Genomic DNA, 16,286 nt, shown 5'->3' on the forward strand with positions numbered 1-16,286 from the left:
ATGTTGAGGTACAGATAGGGGCGGATCTCACTACACCTCAGCATACGGCAGATCTGCGGGATTATAAACCCACACGTGCGTTTAAATAGAGAGGGGCAGATATCTGCGTGGACTGGAGGATGGACCTGCACCGCGGGAATGTTTAACTGCTGCTCTGGAGCTGGAGGAGAAGCGGCGTCGCCAGAAATGTGCAGCAGTGTGCATCCGTGCGTCTGTCAGAGAGGAACCGGACACCGAACGAGCGCGCTCTGACCAAAGACTGGACATCTCTGTTTGGATCATGGCAGTGTCATCTCTCCACGCGCTTGACTCCAGAAGATCTCTGGACCTTATCTCTGTTTTAAACTATTTGTGGAGTTTGTGACCTGCAAACCTGGATTGTCGGAAAGTTGCCTCGCTGTTGACCTGTTTTTGGACCGTTTTTGTCATTATGTTGAGCTGACTGGGCATCGCGCGCGTTTGCCGAAGGTTGCGGGTTTGACTCCCTCATGACACCCACGTCCCCCTCTCTCTGGATCCTAACGAAAACCATTTCTGCTGGCTTTGGATACTCTTCTTATTCATTTTTTCTCTTTCCCCCAATGCGTCTGGAGTGAATTTAGGATGCTGTGTCTGTCTCCTCCAGTAACCTACAACCTGTTATTCTGGTTTTTAATTCTCCAAACACCACATTTAACTGCACCTTTAATCACCGGTAAGAATTATAAATAAAAATCCATAAGAAATGTAATCATATAATTTTTTTTTTTTTTGCATAAAACATTAAATATTAGACATACAATTACTTTAATTAAGATGAGGATTCGAGGAATGTGTGTTGTTTTGTCATGGTGGTCGTGTAAATAGGTTTTGATATTTTTATTTAAAAACTGTACGATTTAAAATGTCAAAACGCTTTAATTGCGCATATATATATATATATATATATATATATATATATATATATATATATATATATATATATATATATATATATATACATATATTACATTACTTTGAATTTGGTTTTGAATAAGTGTTGTTTTAGCAGATTTGATCATTTGAAAATGAATACTAAAAGTTAAGTGAAAAGATCTTAGCTGTGTAGTCATGTATAGCCTATACATAATTATTTTACTGTGTCTGTTGCATAAGACAAGTAATTGTTAATCAGCACAATAATAAGCAAACTTATATAGCAAAAATAAAATAATTGGCAGTAAGTAGTATTGCTCGGCAGCAATCACTTAAATACAGAGTCACACTGTAAAATAAAGTGGCTTACATCTCCGGTTAAACTACACTTGAGCAGTTTGGACACCCATTATTCACTAGTTTTTCAGGCTTTAATTGTTGTTTGTATGGTTAAATAAAATGTTTAGAGGACATATCTCATGTAAATGTTAATTTTATTTTGCCTTTTTGTTCGTTTTCCATTCAGGTACGGAGGCTAGCTGTGAGAACGAGGGAGAAGTGTTACACATCCCCAACATCACAGACAACCCCTGCATCTCCTGCGTCTGTCTGGTGAGAACTCAGTATGAAATATGGTTAAAAATTTCTAGTGCAGTTTGCAGATTCACAATCATTTTAACAGTCATTTCTGTTCTGAGGCAGCAGTTGTGGCTGTGCTTTTCTGAACTATTATAGCAACTTTAACATAATAGAAGAGATACAAATAATTATTAAGTATTATACAAGAGATAGCCTATTTGAAACATGTAAGGTAGTTACATTTAAAGGAACTTCTGTCACCATATGTAAAAAATAGGTTATGTGACCCTGAAGAAACCAGTCATAAGACCCACAGGTGTATTTGTAGCAGTAGCCAACGATACATTGCATGGGTCAAAATTATCTATTTTTTCTTTCAATGCCAAACATCATTAGGATACTAAGTAAAGATCATGTTCCATGAAGATGTTTTGTACATTTTCATACTGTTAATATATCAAAACTTATTTTCTGATTATGCTAAGGACTTCATTTGGACAACTTTAAAGGATTTTCTCAATATTGTGATTTAGTTTTGCACCCTCAGATTCCAGATTTTCAAATAGTTGCATCTCGGCTAAATATTGTCCTATCATAACATCAACCATACATCAAAGAAAAGCTTATTTATTACGATTTTAATTGATATATATATATATATATATATATATATATATATATATATATATATATATATATAGGCAATTTACATTGTTATTCACTCTGTGGTTACATTTTCAGTGCTGACTTTGTAGTGAGACCTGTAAATATTGCATGTATCCAACATAGTAAATTTAGATGGTAAAATATTAATCAATTGGAATTTCTGTAGTCCACGTCCTGGTCACAAAAATCAGCATGGGTCTATGTTATGTGTCTGCTAGTCATTATAAAGAGAATAATATGAGAACATTATGTTAAGCACCAAGAGTCAAACAATGTGCCTTTCACAAGGTAAGTGCGTGTGAGCTGATACGATGGGTTGATGAATGTCTCGTATTGATTTTGTAGCATGTGAGTTGATAAATAGCGATCAATACAGGAAGTTTTATCTCTGGAAGATGATGCTACTCTTTATGTACATGCATTTGTCTGCTGTTGATGGGGATGTCATGAACTCAACGTGATTGAATTATGCTGATCTCTCAAGAAAGCAGATCACATCCCGTGCTAAATTTCACGGCTTTATCCTTGTCACATTGTCAGCAAGTTACATTATTATGCACAGTACTAAATGATAAGGGATTGTCCTTTAAAGATGTATTTGTATCAACAGAATCAGAAAGCAGACTGTAAGCAGGAGAAGTGTTCTCCGCTGGCAGAGGACTGTGCGCTAGTGGTCAAACAGACAGGAGCCTGCTGTGAAAGATGCAAAGGTCAGTTCAAACCTCCCGAAGATCTGATTTATGAGAAATAACTCAATAATGTCATCTGGTTATTATTAATTATGTGTGGGCAAACAAACTTCTTTGGTACTTTAGTCATGATGGATAGGTTTGCTGTGTTTAACATTGCTGCCACCTTATGGTTGGGAGACGCCATGACTCCTTTCAGCATTTTCCCTCTTTCTCAAATGATTGATTTGAACAAGTTTCCTTAGAATATCTCACGTTCTTCTGAAAATTCACTTTAATCAATATAATAAACTTATAATCAGTTATAAATCGATCAATAATCTGCTGATTATGTTCAGCGTGTTTTTAATATAAGTGCAAACTTACAATGGTGGCTACTGTGAAATTTTTTTTTTTTTTAAGTTGTAAATAAAAATCCTATTATTCTATCTATTAATATAAAATTACTATTATTATTGTTTCCATGTACATGGCTTAAAATCATTTTATTGGAACATTTCGGCTCTCTCTGCAGGTTGTCAGCTAAAGGGCACGTCCTACAACAGTTCCCATCACTGGATCAGCCCCGTGAAGCCCTGTGTCACATACAGCTGTCAGGTGGCTCAATCTCATCTGCGTCTTGGGAGTGGCTGGATGGATGGATGGATTTAATATTTGTTAAAGTTAACAAGCTGTAAGACTTGGACATGTTGTCTGGGATAAACAGAATAAATAGTTTAAATGAGGATGTTTGGGGAAAATAACAGTAAATATATTGTAGATTAAATAGTACTTGAGTACAATATGTGCATGTTTTATATTTATATGATATAGTTATAACAAGAAATCACATACCAATATATAAATCTGAAGAAATTTTTTTTTTCTTTGGACAGGAAGGTGTCCTCACTGAAGCAGAAGTGAGATGTGTCGTTCACTGTAAGAATCCCAAAATCCATCCGAAGAAATGCTGCCCAACTTGCCCAGGTCAGTCAATCTTGTCATGTGTGTGTGTGCGTGCGTGTGTGTGTGTGTTATTTCCTTACAGCCTACAGTGCTTTTACCTTTAAGATATAAGAGAGAAATGGAAACTTACCAATTAAAAAAAAACAAGTCAGAGTTTAATCAGAAAATTGTAAAGAGAATTCTAGATACTGATGTGCACAAGATTTTCTCAATAACTTCACTTCATTAAACCATAGGCAGAAACGTAATTGTTTGTGTAGTTGTATGTGAATATCTCTGCCAATCAGCCAGATTCTCATCCTAGTGTTTCTTCATATTTTGGATGTTCACAGGGTGTATTTTCGAGGGGAATTTATATAAAGAAGACGAAGAGTTTCATCCTGAAGGGAATCCCTGTATTAAATGCATCTGCACTGTGAGTTTATCTGCTAAACCCTTGCAAGTTTTACAAGTCACAACCAAAAGGTTCTGGGACCTCTACTGTGACCAAACAGTAGCACCGCATCTCAGATTATTTGAACATTCAATATAATAATTATAATACTATTAGGGTACAACGGGCTAAAGGAACTCCTTAAAGGGGTCATGACATGGATTTCCTTGAGGTTTACTTATAGTGTTAATTAAGTATTTTTGCACAAAAATTACTAAATTAATATGTGGATTTTTTTTCAACCCTCATTCTGACCCCCTGTCTAAAATGACCTGTTCATAGGGATACTCCACCCCAAAATGAAAATTTTGTCATTAATTACTTTCCCCCATGTTGTTCCAAACCCGTAAAAGATTTCTTCTTCAGAACACAATTGAAGGTATTATGGATGAAAACTGGGAGGCTTGTAACTGTCCTATTGACTGCCAAGTAAGTTACACTGTCAAGGTCCAGAAAAGTATGAAGGACATCATCAGAATCTGTAGTTCAAGCGTAACCTTATGAAGTGACGAGAATACTTTAAGTACATGAAGAAAACAAAAATAATGACTTAATGACAATAATGACAGCAATTCCTCTCCACATTACCATCGTACAATTTTGGAGAATATCCACTGGACGCAGGCAGCTTACGCTCTTCTGTGTCAGCCGCGACACACGGATGCACTTTCTTCTTTCAAACCAAAGCTTAAAATATATGTAGAAAACACATCCGTGTGATACAGTTAAAACAGAAGAGCGTATGCTGCCTGTGTTCAGCTCACATGGCAGATGGACTATTCTGACGATGCTTTTTATACTTTTCTGGACTTTGACAGTGTAAGTTCATTGGCAGTCTATGGGACAGTCACAAGCCTCCTGGTTTTCATCCAAAATATCTTAAATTGTATTCCAAAGACGAATGAAGCCTTTACAGGTTTGGAACGAAATGGGTTTAAGTGATTAATGACAAAATGTTCATTTTGGGTTGCAGTATTCCTTTAAGGCTTCTGTTTGGCCACTGTTATGATTGGCTAACGTCTTTGCATAGGAAATAGTATCAACACCCTATTGCCTATTGCATGTGAGTGTTTTGACAACATGATCAAAATAAAACGGTAATTTCCAGACAAAACATTATGAAATCGTTTACTTACAGTTTGTGATACAGCTGCAGTCAGATCTTGTACCGCTTCATCTTTCAGCAAACGTTTCTCTGTGAACTCTTCGTGACACTGACTCGTTTACAAAACAATGCTCTCATCAATCCTCTGCTACAGTCTGGGATGCCTTTAGAAATAAACTGAAATCTGTTTATCCTTACGCTGGGATGCTTCTGATGTGAAGATGCAAATGAGCTGTTTAAACCAAACGCGTCAAAGCGAACTTTCTTTGACGACAGACTAGAACGCGTGAACATTGTCAGAGAGTGAATGCGCATCTGTATCCAGTGTAGACAAGATAGACAGAAGATAGAATAGAATTAGAATAGTGAGTGTTAAAATTAGAGGGTCAAATAAAGATAGAAGAGTTGTGTTTTTAGCCGATTCTTGAAGATGGCTAAGGACTCAGCTGCTCGGATTGAGTTGGGGAAGTCATTCCACCAGGAGGGAACAGTTAATGTAAAAGTCTGTGAATTTGATTTTGTGCTTCTTTGGGATGGCACAATCAAGCGACGTTCACTTGCAGAACACAAGCTTCTAGAGGGCACATAAGTCTGAAGAAATGAATTTAGGTAAATGGGTGTAGAGCCAGCGGTGGTTTTGCAGGCAAACATCAATGCCTTGAATTTTATGCGAGCAGCTATTGGACAGAACAAGAGCTTGAACAAGGAGTTGTGCGGCATGTTCTGAAAGAAAGGGTCTGATGTTGAATAAAGCAAATCTGCAGGACCGGACAGTTTTAGCAATGTGGTCTGAGAAAATCAGCTGATCATCAATCGTAACTCTGGCTGTTTTTGAAGGAGTTATGGTTGATGTACACTTTAGCTGAAGTAATGTTTGGCATAATATACTAGTTGTTCAATCACCTCAGCAAAGTTACCTATAATATTTTCTGTTTATTTTGTTTTATTAATATACTGTCATTAAAAATGTTAATACAAATTTCAGAAAACAATTAGCTTTAAGCTTTAAAGGAGACCTCATATCTTATTAATATCATACATTTGAACATTCCTATCATATTTTTTAAATACGTGATTATTTCTGAAGTGTACACCTAACTTAATAAATCAAATTGACCATCTATATCTAACCATGTCACGTCGTTAAAAAGAAAAGTCAGCCAGTTGTTTATTAGTGTGTTAATTCTTGTGCCTTTAGGGCCACTTCTTACCCCTAATAATATACATATTCTACATTTTCTAATTTTCTTATAAATCTCTCACACACATTCTCATTTTCCTTGAACAAAACTGAAGAAGATTAACAAGACTTTTGCCTCAAAATATAATGGGTCGTTTTATAGAATCTCATTTGCTATGTTATATGTAATTCGCTTCATATAGCATTTTGAAAAACATTAAATATTAGATTGAACTTGTGCAGAAACAATTTTTATCATATTATCAGAGAAGAAAGACAAATGCACTTTTAGCCCCATAGTACCCCAATACATGACATTTAATTTCAAATATAAACATTTGTTTTCTTCCTCTATATCAGCGTCACACAGAAGCACACATATATGTTTTGAAATGCTTGGTATAATCATGTGTATGTTTTTCAGGGAGGGCAAAGCATGTGTCATAAAGTGGTGTGTCCCGTCCTGTCCTGCCCATCTCATCTCACACACACTCCACCGGGCCAGTGCTGTCCTAGATGCCGTGGTAAGTTATGTTCTTCTCAGTGTTTTGGGGTTAAAAGAAAACCATCAAGACACCTAAAGAAACTTTGATTCGTAGTACAGACTTGAGACTTTCTCAATGACAAATTTCATACACACTGTGTATTATAAAGCTTCCAGATCACTTATAATATTTGGTTTCCATGTTGCCACTTCTTTCTTCAAATTCCACAAAATTCTTTTTAAAGAGATTTCAAGTTTGTAGACAGAACAGGCCACTGAAGAACATTTACAGACAGCCTTAACCAAGCTTGAGTAGATTCAGATTTATACTCTGAGATGATAATCCTGATCATCATCAAACTTCAACAAATGAAGGCCATGCTTGTTGAGGGTTCTTCTTATACTCTGCATTGAAAGGTTTCTTCCTCCTTTCGTCAGGTCATCTTGCATGTCTTTGGAAGTAAATTGAGGGGTTTTCTCAGTTGTTCTGGTCAAACATTTTTCCCCTTGATGATACTGTTTTTTTTTTTTTTTTTCATTGGCCTCAAAAATGTTCTGGTACAACACATTTTAAACATATGAGTAATGCTGCCAGATGTGTCTCAAGGAACTTTAAGTGCCCTCTTGTAGCCATGAACTTTAAAACTATTTATTACATACAATTTTGTGAGAGCTCTTTTGACTCTTTGGCCATATTTGCTACTCAGATTTATGTGTCTATAACAGCTTAAGCTAATTCAGATTTGTTTTGAATTTCCAAGGGCTCAAGTGTAATTAAATCACAATTTGCACCCTACCATACAAATAAGTCACTTACTATAAAACAGCAGTGCTGCATAGGGGTTGTATAACAAAAAAACAAAAAAAACTTAACTTTATAGTTATAATTATATATATAGTTATATATATTATAATTAATATTAATAATATGTTTACATTATCACTTTTAGTATTCCATCATACATATATTGTATGTATTATACATACATACATACTTTGGCTGGTCCTGCGACTTATAGTCAGGTGTGACTTTAATCAAAATTAATTTGACATGAACAAAGAGAAATGAACCGAGAGAAAACATTACCGTCTCGAGCCGCGAGAGGGCGCTCTATGCTGCTCACTGCTCCTGTAGTCTACACTGAAAACATAGAGCGCCCTCTCGTGGCTGTAGACGGTAATGTTTTCTCTCGGTTCTTGGGTCTAAATAAATGCGACTTATAGTCCAATGCGACTTATATATGTTTTTTCCCTCATCATGATGTATTTTTGGACTGATGCGACTTATATTCAGGTACGACTTATAGTCCGAAAAATACGGTATATACAATATATATATAAAAAGCTGACGTTTGTAACCAGGTAGATGTAGTTTCTGGGGGGTTGAATAATTTTGATTGCAATTGGATCTAGTTTGCTTTCATGAAATGACAGGGTCTTATTTGTCTTCTCTAGGTCAGAGGAGGGTGTTTGACTTGTCGCCTGGCAGCTGTCTGTTCCACAGCGAGGTCTATGAGAACGGTACGTCCATTAGCCATGACAACTGCACCACCTGCACGTGTGTGGACTCTACGGTGCTGTGCAGGAAGAGATGCTCAGCACCCGGCAGCTGTCATGGCAGTGCGTGCTGTGAAGAGTGCCAGTCTCATCTGAAGATGGAAGATGTGAAGTACTGCAGGGTGAAGAGCAAAATCTATAGGGTGAGACGTCCAAGAACAGGGACAAATATGGACAGCTAGCTGGAAAATTTCTGCATGTATGTCAGAGGAGAATGAGTGTATATAACTTTGTCTCTTCCTGGTTTAGGATGGTGACAGATGGTCGTCTGCTAACTGTTCTCTGTGCACCTGTGTTAAGGGGAATATTGAATGTCAGCCCAAGATTTGTGTCCCTATTACCAGCTGTCCCTCAGTAAGTTTTGTTTTACAAAAATGTACATGCTGGTCTGATTATCAACGTCTGTACCAGGATGACATCCCTGGTCTACCACAGTATTAATACAATTAATAACAAACATTTTGGTGGACACAAGGCCTAAATATTTAGTTTCTAGTTAACACCCAGCAGTGGCTAAAAAACCTGTTTGATTTTCTGTGTCTCCTACTGTATGAAAGTCTGTCTCTATACAAAGTTTTTCATTTGTTTTTCAGAACAAGATACTTAATCGAACTGGATGCTGTCCAGTTTGCACTGATAGTAAGTTGACTTCGTCACATGTTGTCCCAGCTGTGAGTTTTAACAGAATAAATTAAGAGGTAGCCTATTTTATAAAATTACAAGCTTTTCTGTTATATCAATCACTACTAGGGTCAGCTCATCACACACTCAACAGTGAAACTTTAAAATATAAATGATAAGTTCCATGTGTGCCCTCAGTGTACATACAAATATGCATTCTCTATTTGATATACTGTACAAAATCATAATTTCACTACAAATATCCTCTCTATTGCTCTTTTCGTTACTCCAGAGCCAGGTGTGTGTACCGTATTTGGAGACCCTCACTATAACACTTTTGACGGCCGCACCTTTAACTTCCAGGGCACGTGTAAATACGTGCTCACTAAGGACTGCTCCCCAGCGGCCAGTTTCACGGTGCTGGTGAAGAACGATGCCCGTCGCACACGCTCCTTCTCATGGACCAAATCAGTGGAGCTGCACACATCAGGCCTGAGCATCAGCCTTCACCAACACCTGACCGTCCGTCAAAACGGGACGCGCATCGCTCTTCCCTTCCATAGCACAGGGGTCCACATTGACCTGGATGGATACCTGCTCAAACTCACCACCATCGCCGGTAAGGCCAGCACTTGCTATGGGATTTTCTATCATAGATTTATTTACATAGCTTTTGGAGAATCAGAGGGGTGCGATTGTGGCTGCATCTCTGCAAGCGGTTCTACAGTTCTATTTCTTATTAATTTTATTCTTGAAATTTAATTTAGTTCTGTGATGGAAACACTGTGTTTTCTGCAAAATTACGCCAGTGTCTCACATGAGCCTTCAGAAACCATTCTAACATGCTGAATTGTTGCTTAATATTTTAAGACATTGTGATTTACTACCATTGAGGTAATTTGAAAGTTAAGAAACAAATCAATGCTTTTAATCAGCAAGGACTCTAAAAATTTATCAATAGTGGCATTTTAAATGCATTTCAAATGTGACAAAAGACTTTCATTTCAAATAAATGCTTTTGAGCTTTTTATTCATCAAAGAATGTCTGAGCGAAACTGATTTGTGTCAGCTTCTGGGATGCTGCTTTAGGGTTGCATTAACTGCATATTAACTAAAAAGATAACTTATCTGAAAACTTGTGCGTAAGAAAATGGTTTTTGCAGTGTTATATTGAGCTAATGTAGTGGCTTGCACAATGTTGACCCTTTGACTGGCAAGTGTGATTTGATTAACTCTCCCATGTGTGTATGACATTTATCTGTAAGCAACCTTTGTGCTCGCAAGTCAAATCAATCACTCCGACTTGCAGAGATAGAATAGGAGGGTTACAATTTGCCGCACCTTTCTTTTTCAAAAAAGCATGTTCGGCCTGTTTAAAATGATCACTTGACAATAACTTCCAAACTAGCTTCCAATTTAACATGTTGGTTTAACTCAAGTCAAGTCACATTTGCTTATATAGCGCCTTATGCAATGCAGATTGTTCAACGCTATCTCACGACCAATTCGTACGTATTTTACGAGGTGGCTTATTCGTATGAATTTGTACGACCTCACTCGTACGATTTTATACGTCCCCAGTGACGGTTAGGTTTAGGGGCAGGGTTAGGTGTAGGTCATTCGTACAAATTCATACGTATTGTGCAAATCGTAAAATACGTACGATTTGGCAACAGTCGTATGAATTTGTACGAGTGTGGTCGTACGAATTCGTACGAATAAGCCACCTTATGAAAAATTTACGAATTGCCGTGAGATCGGGTTGGATTGTTTCGATGCAGCTTGACATTAATATAAAGGAAAAAACATGATGTTAGCCATATTTTGAGTAATTTTAGCTGTAAAGCACCTCCACAGAAGATAATAGAGTCGTTATACTGCTCTATTTAGTTCAGTTCAATAACTGTTAATGTTGCAAACTTTAACAGTTCTTGAAAGAAAGTGTCGATATTCAGTTAAAGTCAGTTCAATATCTGTTGATTTTGCAAGGAAGATGTCATTATCCAGTTCAATTTGGTTCTCACCTGAACAAAAGTACAGATAAATTGATAATATTACTGAATATTAAGCACAATTTTTAATAGATAATAGAAAAATAGTCGCAATACAATAGATAAATCGGTTGCTGTGAAGAACATCTTCAGGATGGATCTTCAGGATCCAAATTGTAGGTCAAAATTGATTTGAATGTTCGAAGAAAACTGTATGTTAGAGGACTTGATTCTGATTGATTCTGGTCACCGTTTATTTAATCCTTTATTTGAAAAAAAAATGTTTTGCCTTCACTGTAACAGGTGAGTTCTTAAAAGAAGAAAAACTGTAGTTTTAAATGAATTTGGTTGCTACATGACTTGATTCAAATGCTGTTTCATCTTCTCAAACACAGGCAAATGCAGCATGTTTCCTTTTCCTTTTTCTTCATCTTGTCTGTGTCATCAGGACTGGAGATCACTTGGGACGGGGACAGTCTGGTGGAGGTGGTCGCAGCACCCCATCTGAAGGCACAGCTCTGTGGACTGTGTGGAAACTACAACGGTCAAAGGCGGGATGACTTTCTTGGAGGAGATGGCCAGATTAAGTTTGACGTCGATGAATTTGCGGAGTCTTGGCGTGTGGAGGACAATGAGGTGTGTCAGACACCGAACCGCAGGCCCACGTCTTTCCTCTGTCCCGGAACAGTCAAAGTAAAGCTGCGCGCACACAGAACGTGCCAAAAACTCAAGTCCTGGGAGTTTCAGAAGTGCCATTCTGCTGTAGACTTTACCTCTTTCTACAAGTGAGTTTCCCATTATACAGTCATCATTATCAAATAGATATATAAAAGATCAGCTCAGACGAACATCAAACTTAATGAGAGATCATGGATTCTGCATATGCCATTTTATTGTACTGCTGTAGAATTAGCCGAGGGTCTTTTGTATTTCAATGCTGAATTTTTAATACTAAAACAATAAACTAACTGTTTGTAGGGTAGAGAAGCATTCAACTGGTGCCAGTTCATCTACATTCAACACTGACACGAATTCTATCTCTGTCTCTGTTTAGGTCATGTGTAACAGACATGTGCGAGTGTCCAGTGCATAAGAACTGTTACTGTGAGTCATTTATAGCATACAGTCGAGCGTGCGAGAGAGAGGGCGTTCATGTGCACTGGAGACCGGAGCTCACCTGCATGAGTAAGTCAGACCTGACAAATTTATGAGTGCTTGTATTTGTGTTCAAAATACAAAACATGTTTTGTCTCTGGTTTTGAGATTTCTTGTTAAAAGGGTCATCGGATACCCATTTTCCACAAGTTGAGATGATTATTTTGGGTCTTAATGGAAGTCTATAACATACTTTGGTTAAAATTTCTTAACAGTAGTGTAAAACAAAATCCTTTTTACCTCAAAAACAGCTCTGTTCACAGCAAGCCGTTTTTTTTGCATTTCCCTTTAAATGCTAATGAGCTCTGCTGACCCCGCCCCTTTCTACCATTGGGTGCACATTCCCTTCAAAAACAAAAGTAATCCATTACGTCTTCAGGGGCTCAGATGTCAGGAGTAAATGACGACTGCTATATTTATTATTGCATCCAACAACAAAATACCTCAACCGCTTAGGAGACATTCTTGTTTACTCCCGCTCCAGTGATAAAACAATGGCGGACTGATGACAGCTCACTCAGGGCGGGTCTATGTTGAAACGGCAGTATCAATCAATGGTCATGGGAGGGGCCTCGGCCTGTGTGATGTCACACAGCAAAGAAGCAGAGATCGGCTTGATTTAAGACAGGGGTTATTATTTATGTGGATTAAAAAAAAAAACCTAAGTGGATTTTTATCATTATAGGTTGGTTGTGTACAAACACTGCCAACATACATTTATGTTCAAACAACATGTAAAAGTGCATTTTGAATCCAATGACCCCTTTAAGAAGCCGGCTTAATTATGTGGCAAAAGCTGACATGATATGTGATAGTGTCTTTTCTATTTCACTGTTTCACTGTAGGCACTCATTGCAAACACGGCGCGGTTTATGACACATGTGGACCTGGCTGCACTAAAACCTGCAATAACTGGAACGAAATCAGACCTTGTCAAAGGCCCTGTGTCGCTGGCTGCCACTGTCCGGCCAGTCTGGTCATGTTTGAGGGTCACTGCGTTAAACCTACATCCTGCCCCGGGCGATGACCCACAGGACGCATATGAACTCAGAGGGCTGCGAGAGATCCAAGCACACAGAGGGAAAGAGAACTGGGCATGCAATTTTCCAAACAGGACTGTACAATACTCAGATACTGAGAGAGACACACACTGCTTCCCTCAGCAGTGAGACTCACCACTAGTTCCTTCGGCTTCTCTGTGAGGACTCAGGATCTCACTGCTCATTGTAGGTGGTGAAAACCAAATCCTAAGTGCCTTACTGAATGAGCTCAGAGTTACCAAATTCCTGTTGCTTCAATCATAAAAAGGACCTGAACTGGACATTATGTGTGGGGTATATGGCATACAATAGTATTATACATTTATGGGGTCAGCCAGTATTTAATTCACAACAGCTTGACTGAAAGGGAAACTATTTATGTATTTGTTGTTTATTTTGTTAAGTCGGGGACTCAAATGTGACTGTTATAGCATTAAAGAGAAGTGTACTGTATTCGTTCAGCTAAGTGTTCATACACCGATGTGTGTATGTGTTATTATAAATGTACATTTTACTTGACCCATTAAGATACTATATATGACCAGTATAAAGCTTATATACTTTTAAAGAGAAACGTGCTTATTTCTGAAAAAGTGTTGTCTTCAGGAAGTGCAGTGATGTTTGTGAATACAACTCAGGTTCAGCGATGTCCTGTGGTGATTCAGGACTGGGACATAGAAGGAATTTGCAGCTATGGCAGAGGAGCCCACAAACTAAAGCCAAAAAAATATTATAATATTAGTCAGGAATTTGTCTGGTTACATAAAAATGGACTTGTAGGGACTGTAAACTGATGTAAGTTTTACATTACTAACCTGAGTGTTAAGTGTGTTGTCCTGTAGTTCAGTCGTGATCATACAAGTGTTATTTGTTTGAGCTACATTAAATCTGACTAAACACACACACGGGCACAGCCCTAAAAGAAAACAACATTCTTTCCACAACTCTGAAAGACATCTGAGAGAAAGAGCGTTATCAATCAACGTAATGGAGTCGCTGACTCATGAACATTTTTTTTTTTTTCAACAAAGATTTTGTGAAATTTGATGTTTGTGTAGTTTTGGTTGTAGATTCTGTAGCTGATTATCATCAGTTTATACCTTTTTCAACAACTTTTGCCTTACCTATAGCAACAGAAAAATTATAAATATATTGCGTCCTCCATTTATATTGGCACCATTGGTAAATATGAACAAAACAGGCTGTGAATTCTTCCTTTCATTTAAAATTGTCAAAAATTAAATATCAACTTCAAGTCAAATTACATTAAACAATAAATGTGGAACAAATATGTCCATCCATTCTTGAAACCACTTTGTCCTACATGGGGTGAATAAATGAAATGGTCAAGTCCCAAATATTTACTCACAAATTCTCAAGAGTAAACATCTTACTGAATCTAACCTTGGGAAAATTCACGTCATTCTAAACCTTGCCGATTTTCTTCTGTTTACAGGTGCCAGCTGGGTCTTGGGATCAGAAAGTTTCCAAAACTATGGTCAGACCTCAGATCTGTAAGCACAACTTGTTTGAGAAGATGGCCAGAAATAGCCTTTGGTGTCATCAAACAGACTTAAGTACAATTTGCCAAGTGTTAATGTTACTGGGTTCAAAACAATGGAAACATTGGAACATATGGAAACAAACCAATAGAGATGGGTTTGGCATAAACAGAAATAAGTCCCTCATCTCTATTAGGTATTCTCTAGGACCTTGAATGCTTACGCTGCTCATTTTCTACTAATCATTTGGATACATGGAATCACAAATTCCAATAAATGGCAGCAGATATTAAATCAACATCTGACTGACCTGTCAATAAGCTTAAGATGTGCTGTGTTTAGATCTTCCAGCAGGACAGGCTGGTCTATGCTTACTGAGGTCTTTCTTCTGTCATTATACTATTTACATCGAATAATGTTCCACTGACACAATCACATAATAGCAACTAAGCAGCTTTCCCTAAAATAACAATCTATCAGCAGATAATGGCATTTTTTAGTCCAGTGATACCGTTTTCGGATTTCTCCTTTCTATCCTTATCACCTCACTAATGCACCACTGGGTCAGGCCAAAGAGCTGAAGTAGCAGGCGTTGATAGAGTTTATGCAACAGCCTTTTGCTGATCTATTCATCTATATGACATTACACAGACAAAAATGTGTTTTTGGACTTACAAGGAGGTTTGAGTTGAGTTAAGCTGACACTAATGCTGTCTTTGTTCACTGATATCAGTAGAATCAAAGATTTGAAGTGCCAGTTCATTATCCCAACCTGTCACTGGGCACCCATTTTTGGATCAGCTGTTGGCTAGACAGATCCTCAAGTTGCGCTGATTCATTTTCTTACTCCGCTTCGAGCAGGTTTTTGAAGAGCTGCTTCTTCATTTGATAGAGACCCCACTTTGCAATACTCTTGTGAAGGCATGATTTTCCCCCTTGTCACAAGGGCAGTTCCAAGTGTTTGTCTTGTCCATGAAATCCACCAAGACTCCGCCCAGTTTACTGCAATGTGACACTTTTGGCTCATATATTGGGCCTCCAACGGTAACCAGGCTAGTAAATGTGGCAGCTAGGCTTAGCTTGATTTTAGCAGCTTAAGGCATTGTTTTTTCCTCATATCTCCAATCCATTTTCGCTCCTCCATCTCACTCAACACAAAATCTTCACTCGGTGCAACAGCACAGCTACTGATCACAGACTGTACAACTAAAAGTCCTCTCCTTTGTGCCACTTCAACACGATTTGTTGAGATCGTAAACTGGTGGATTTTTGTTAAATGTGAGCCAAAATCATCAGAATTAAAAGAACCAAAGACTTAAACTACTTTAGTCTGTGTGCATTGAATTTATTTAATAAATTAATCTCTTGTCCTCCGCTTAGCTGTGATCTGTCACTCAAGAATTGGCTGAAGTGCATGTTTATTTTGGTTTGAGACGCAGTGCTTC

At 37.8% G+C, this 16,286-nt stretch overlaps 1 protein-coding gene across 1 annotated transcript; it reads left to right on the forward strand.

Annotated features, from left to right (window-relative positions):
* On the forward strand, positions 1-14,630 carry LOC113116496 (BMP-binding endothelial regulator protein-like). Its single transcript, XM_026284688.1, has 14 exons — positions 1-694; positions 1,421-1,506; positions 2,750-2,849; positions 3,343-3,425; positions 3,704-3,794; positions 4,106-4,188; positions 6,916-7,015; positions 8,431-8,675; positions 8,782-8,886; positions 9,126-9,171; positions 9,446-9,772; positions 11,593-11,929; positions 12,199-12,329; positions 13,145-14,630. The coding sequence occupies exons 1-14, from the start codon at positions 604-606 to the stop codon at positions 13,324-13,326; spliced, it is 2,007 nt and encodes a 668-aa protein (XP_026140473.1). The 5' UTR covers positions 1-603; the 3' UTR covers positions 13,327-14,630.
* Positions 14,631-16,286: the final 1,656 nt, after the last annotated feature.

The sequence above is a fragment of the Carassius auratus genome, chromosome 16 (assembly GCF_003368295.1).
Source record: "Carassius auratus strain Wakin chromosome 16, ASM336829v1, whole genome shotgun sequence".
Classification (NCBI taxonomy): Eukaryota; Metazoa; Chordata; class Actinopteri; order Cypriniformes; family Cyprinidae; genus Carassius; species Carassius auratus.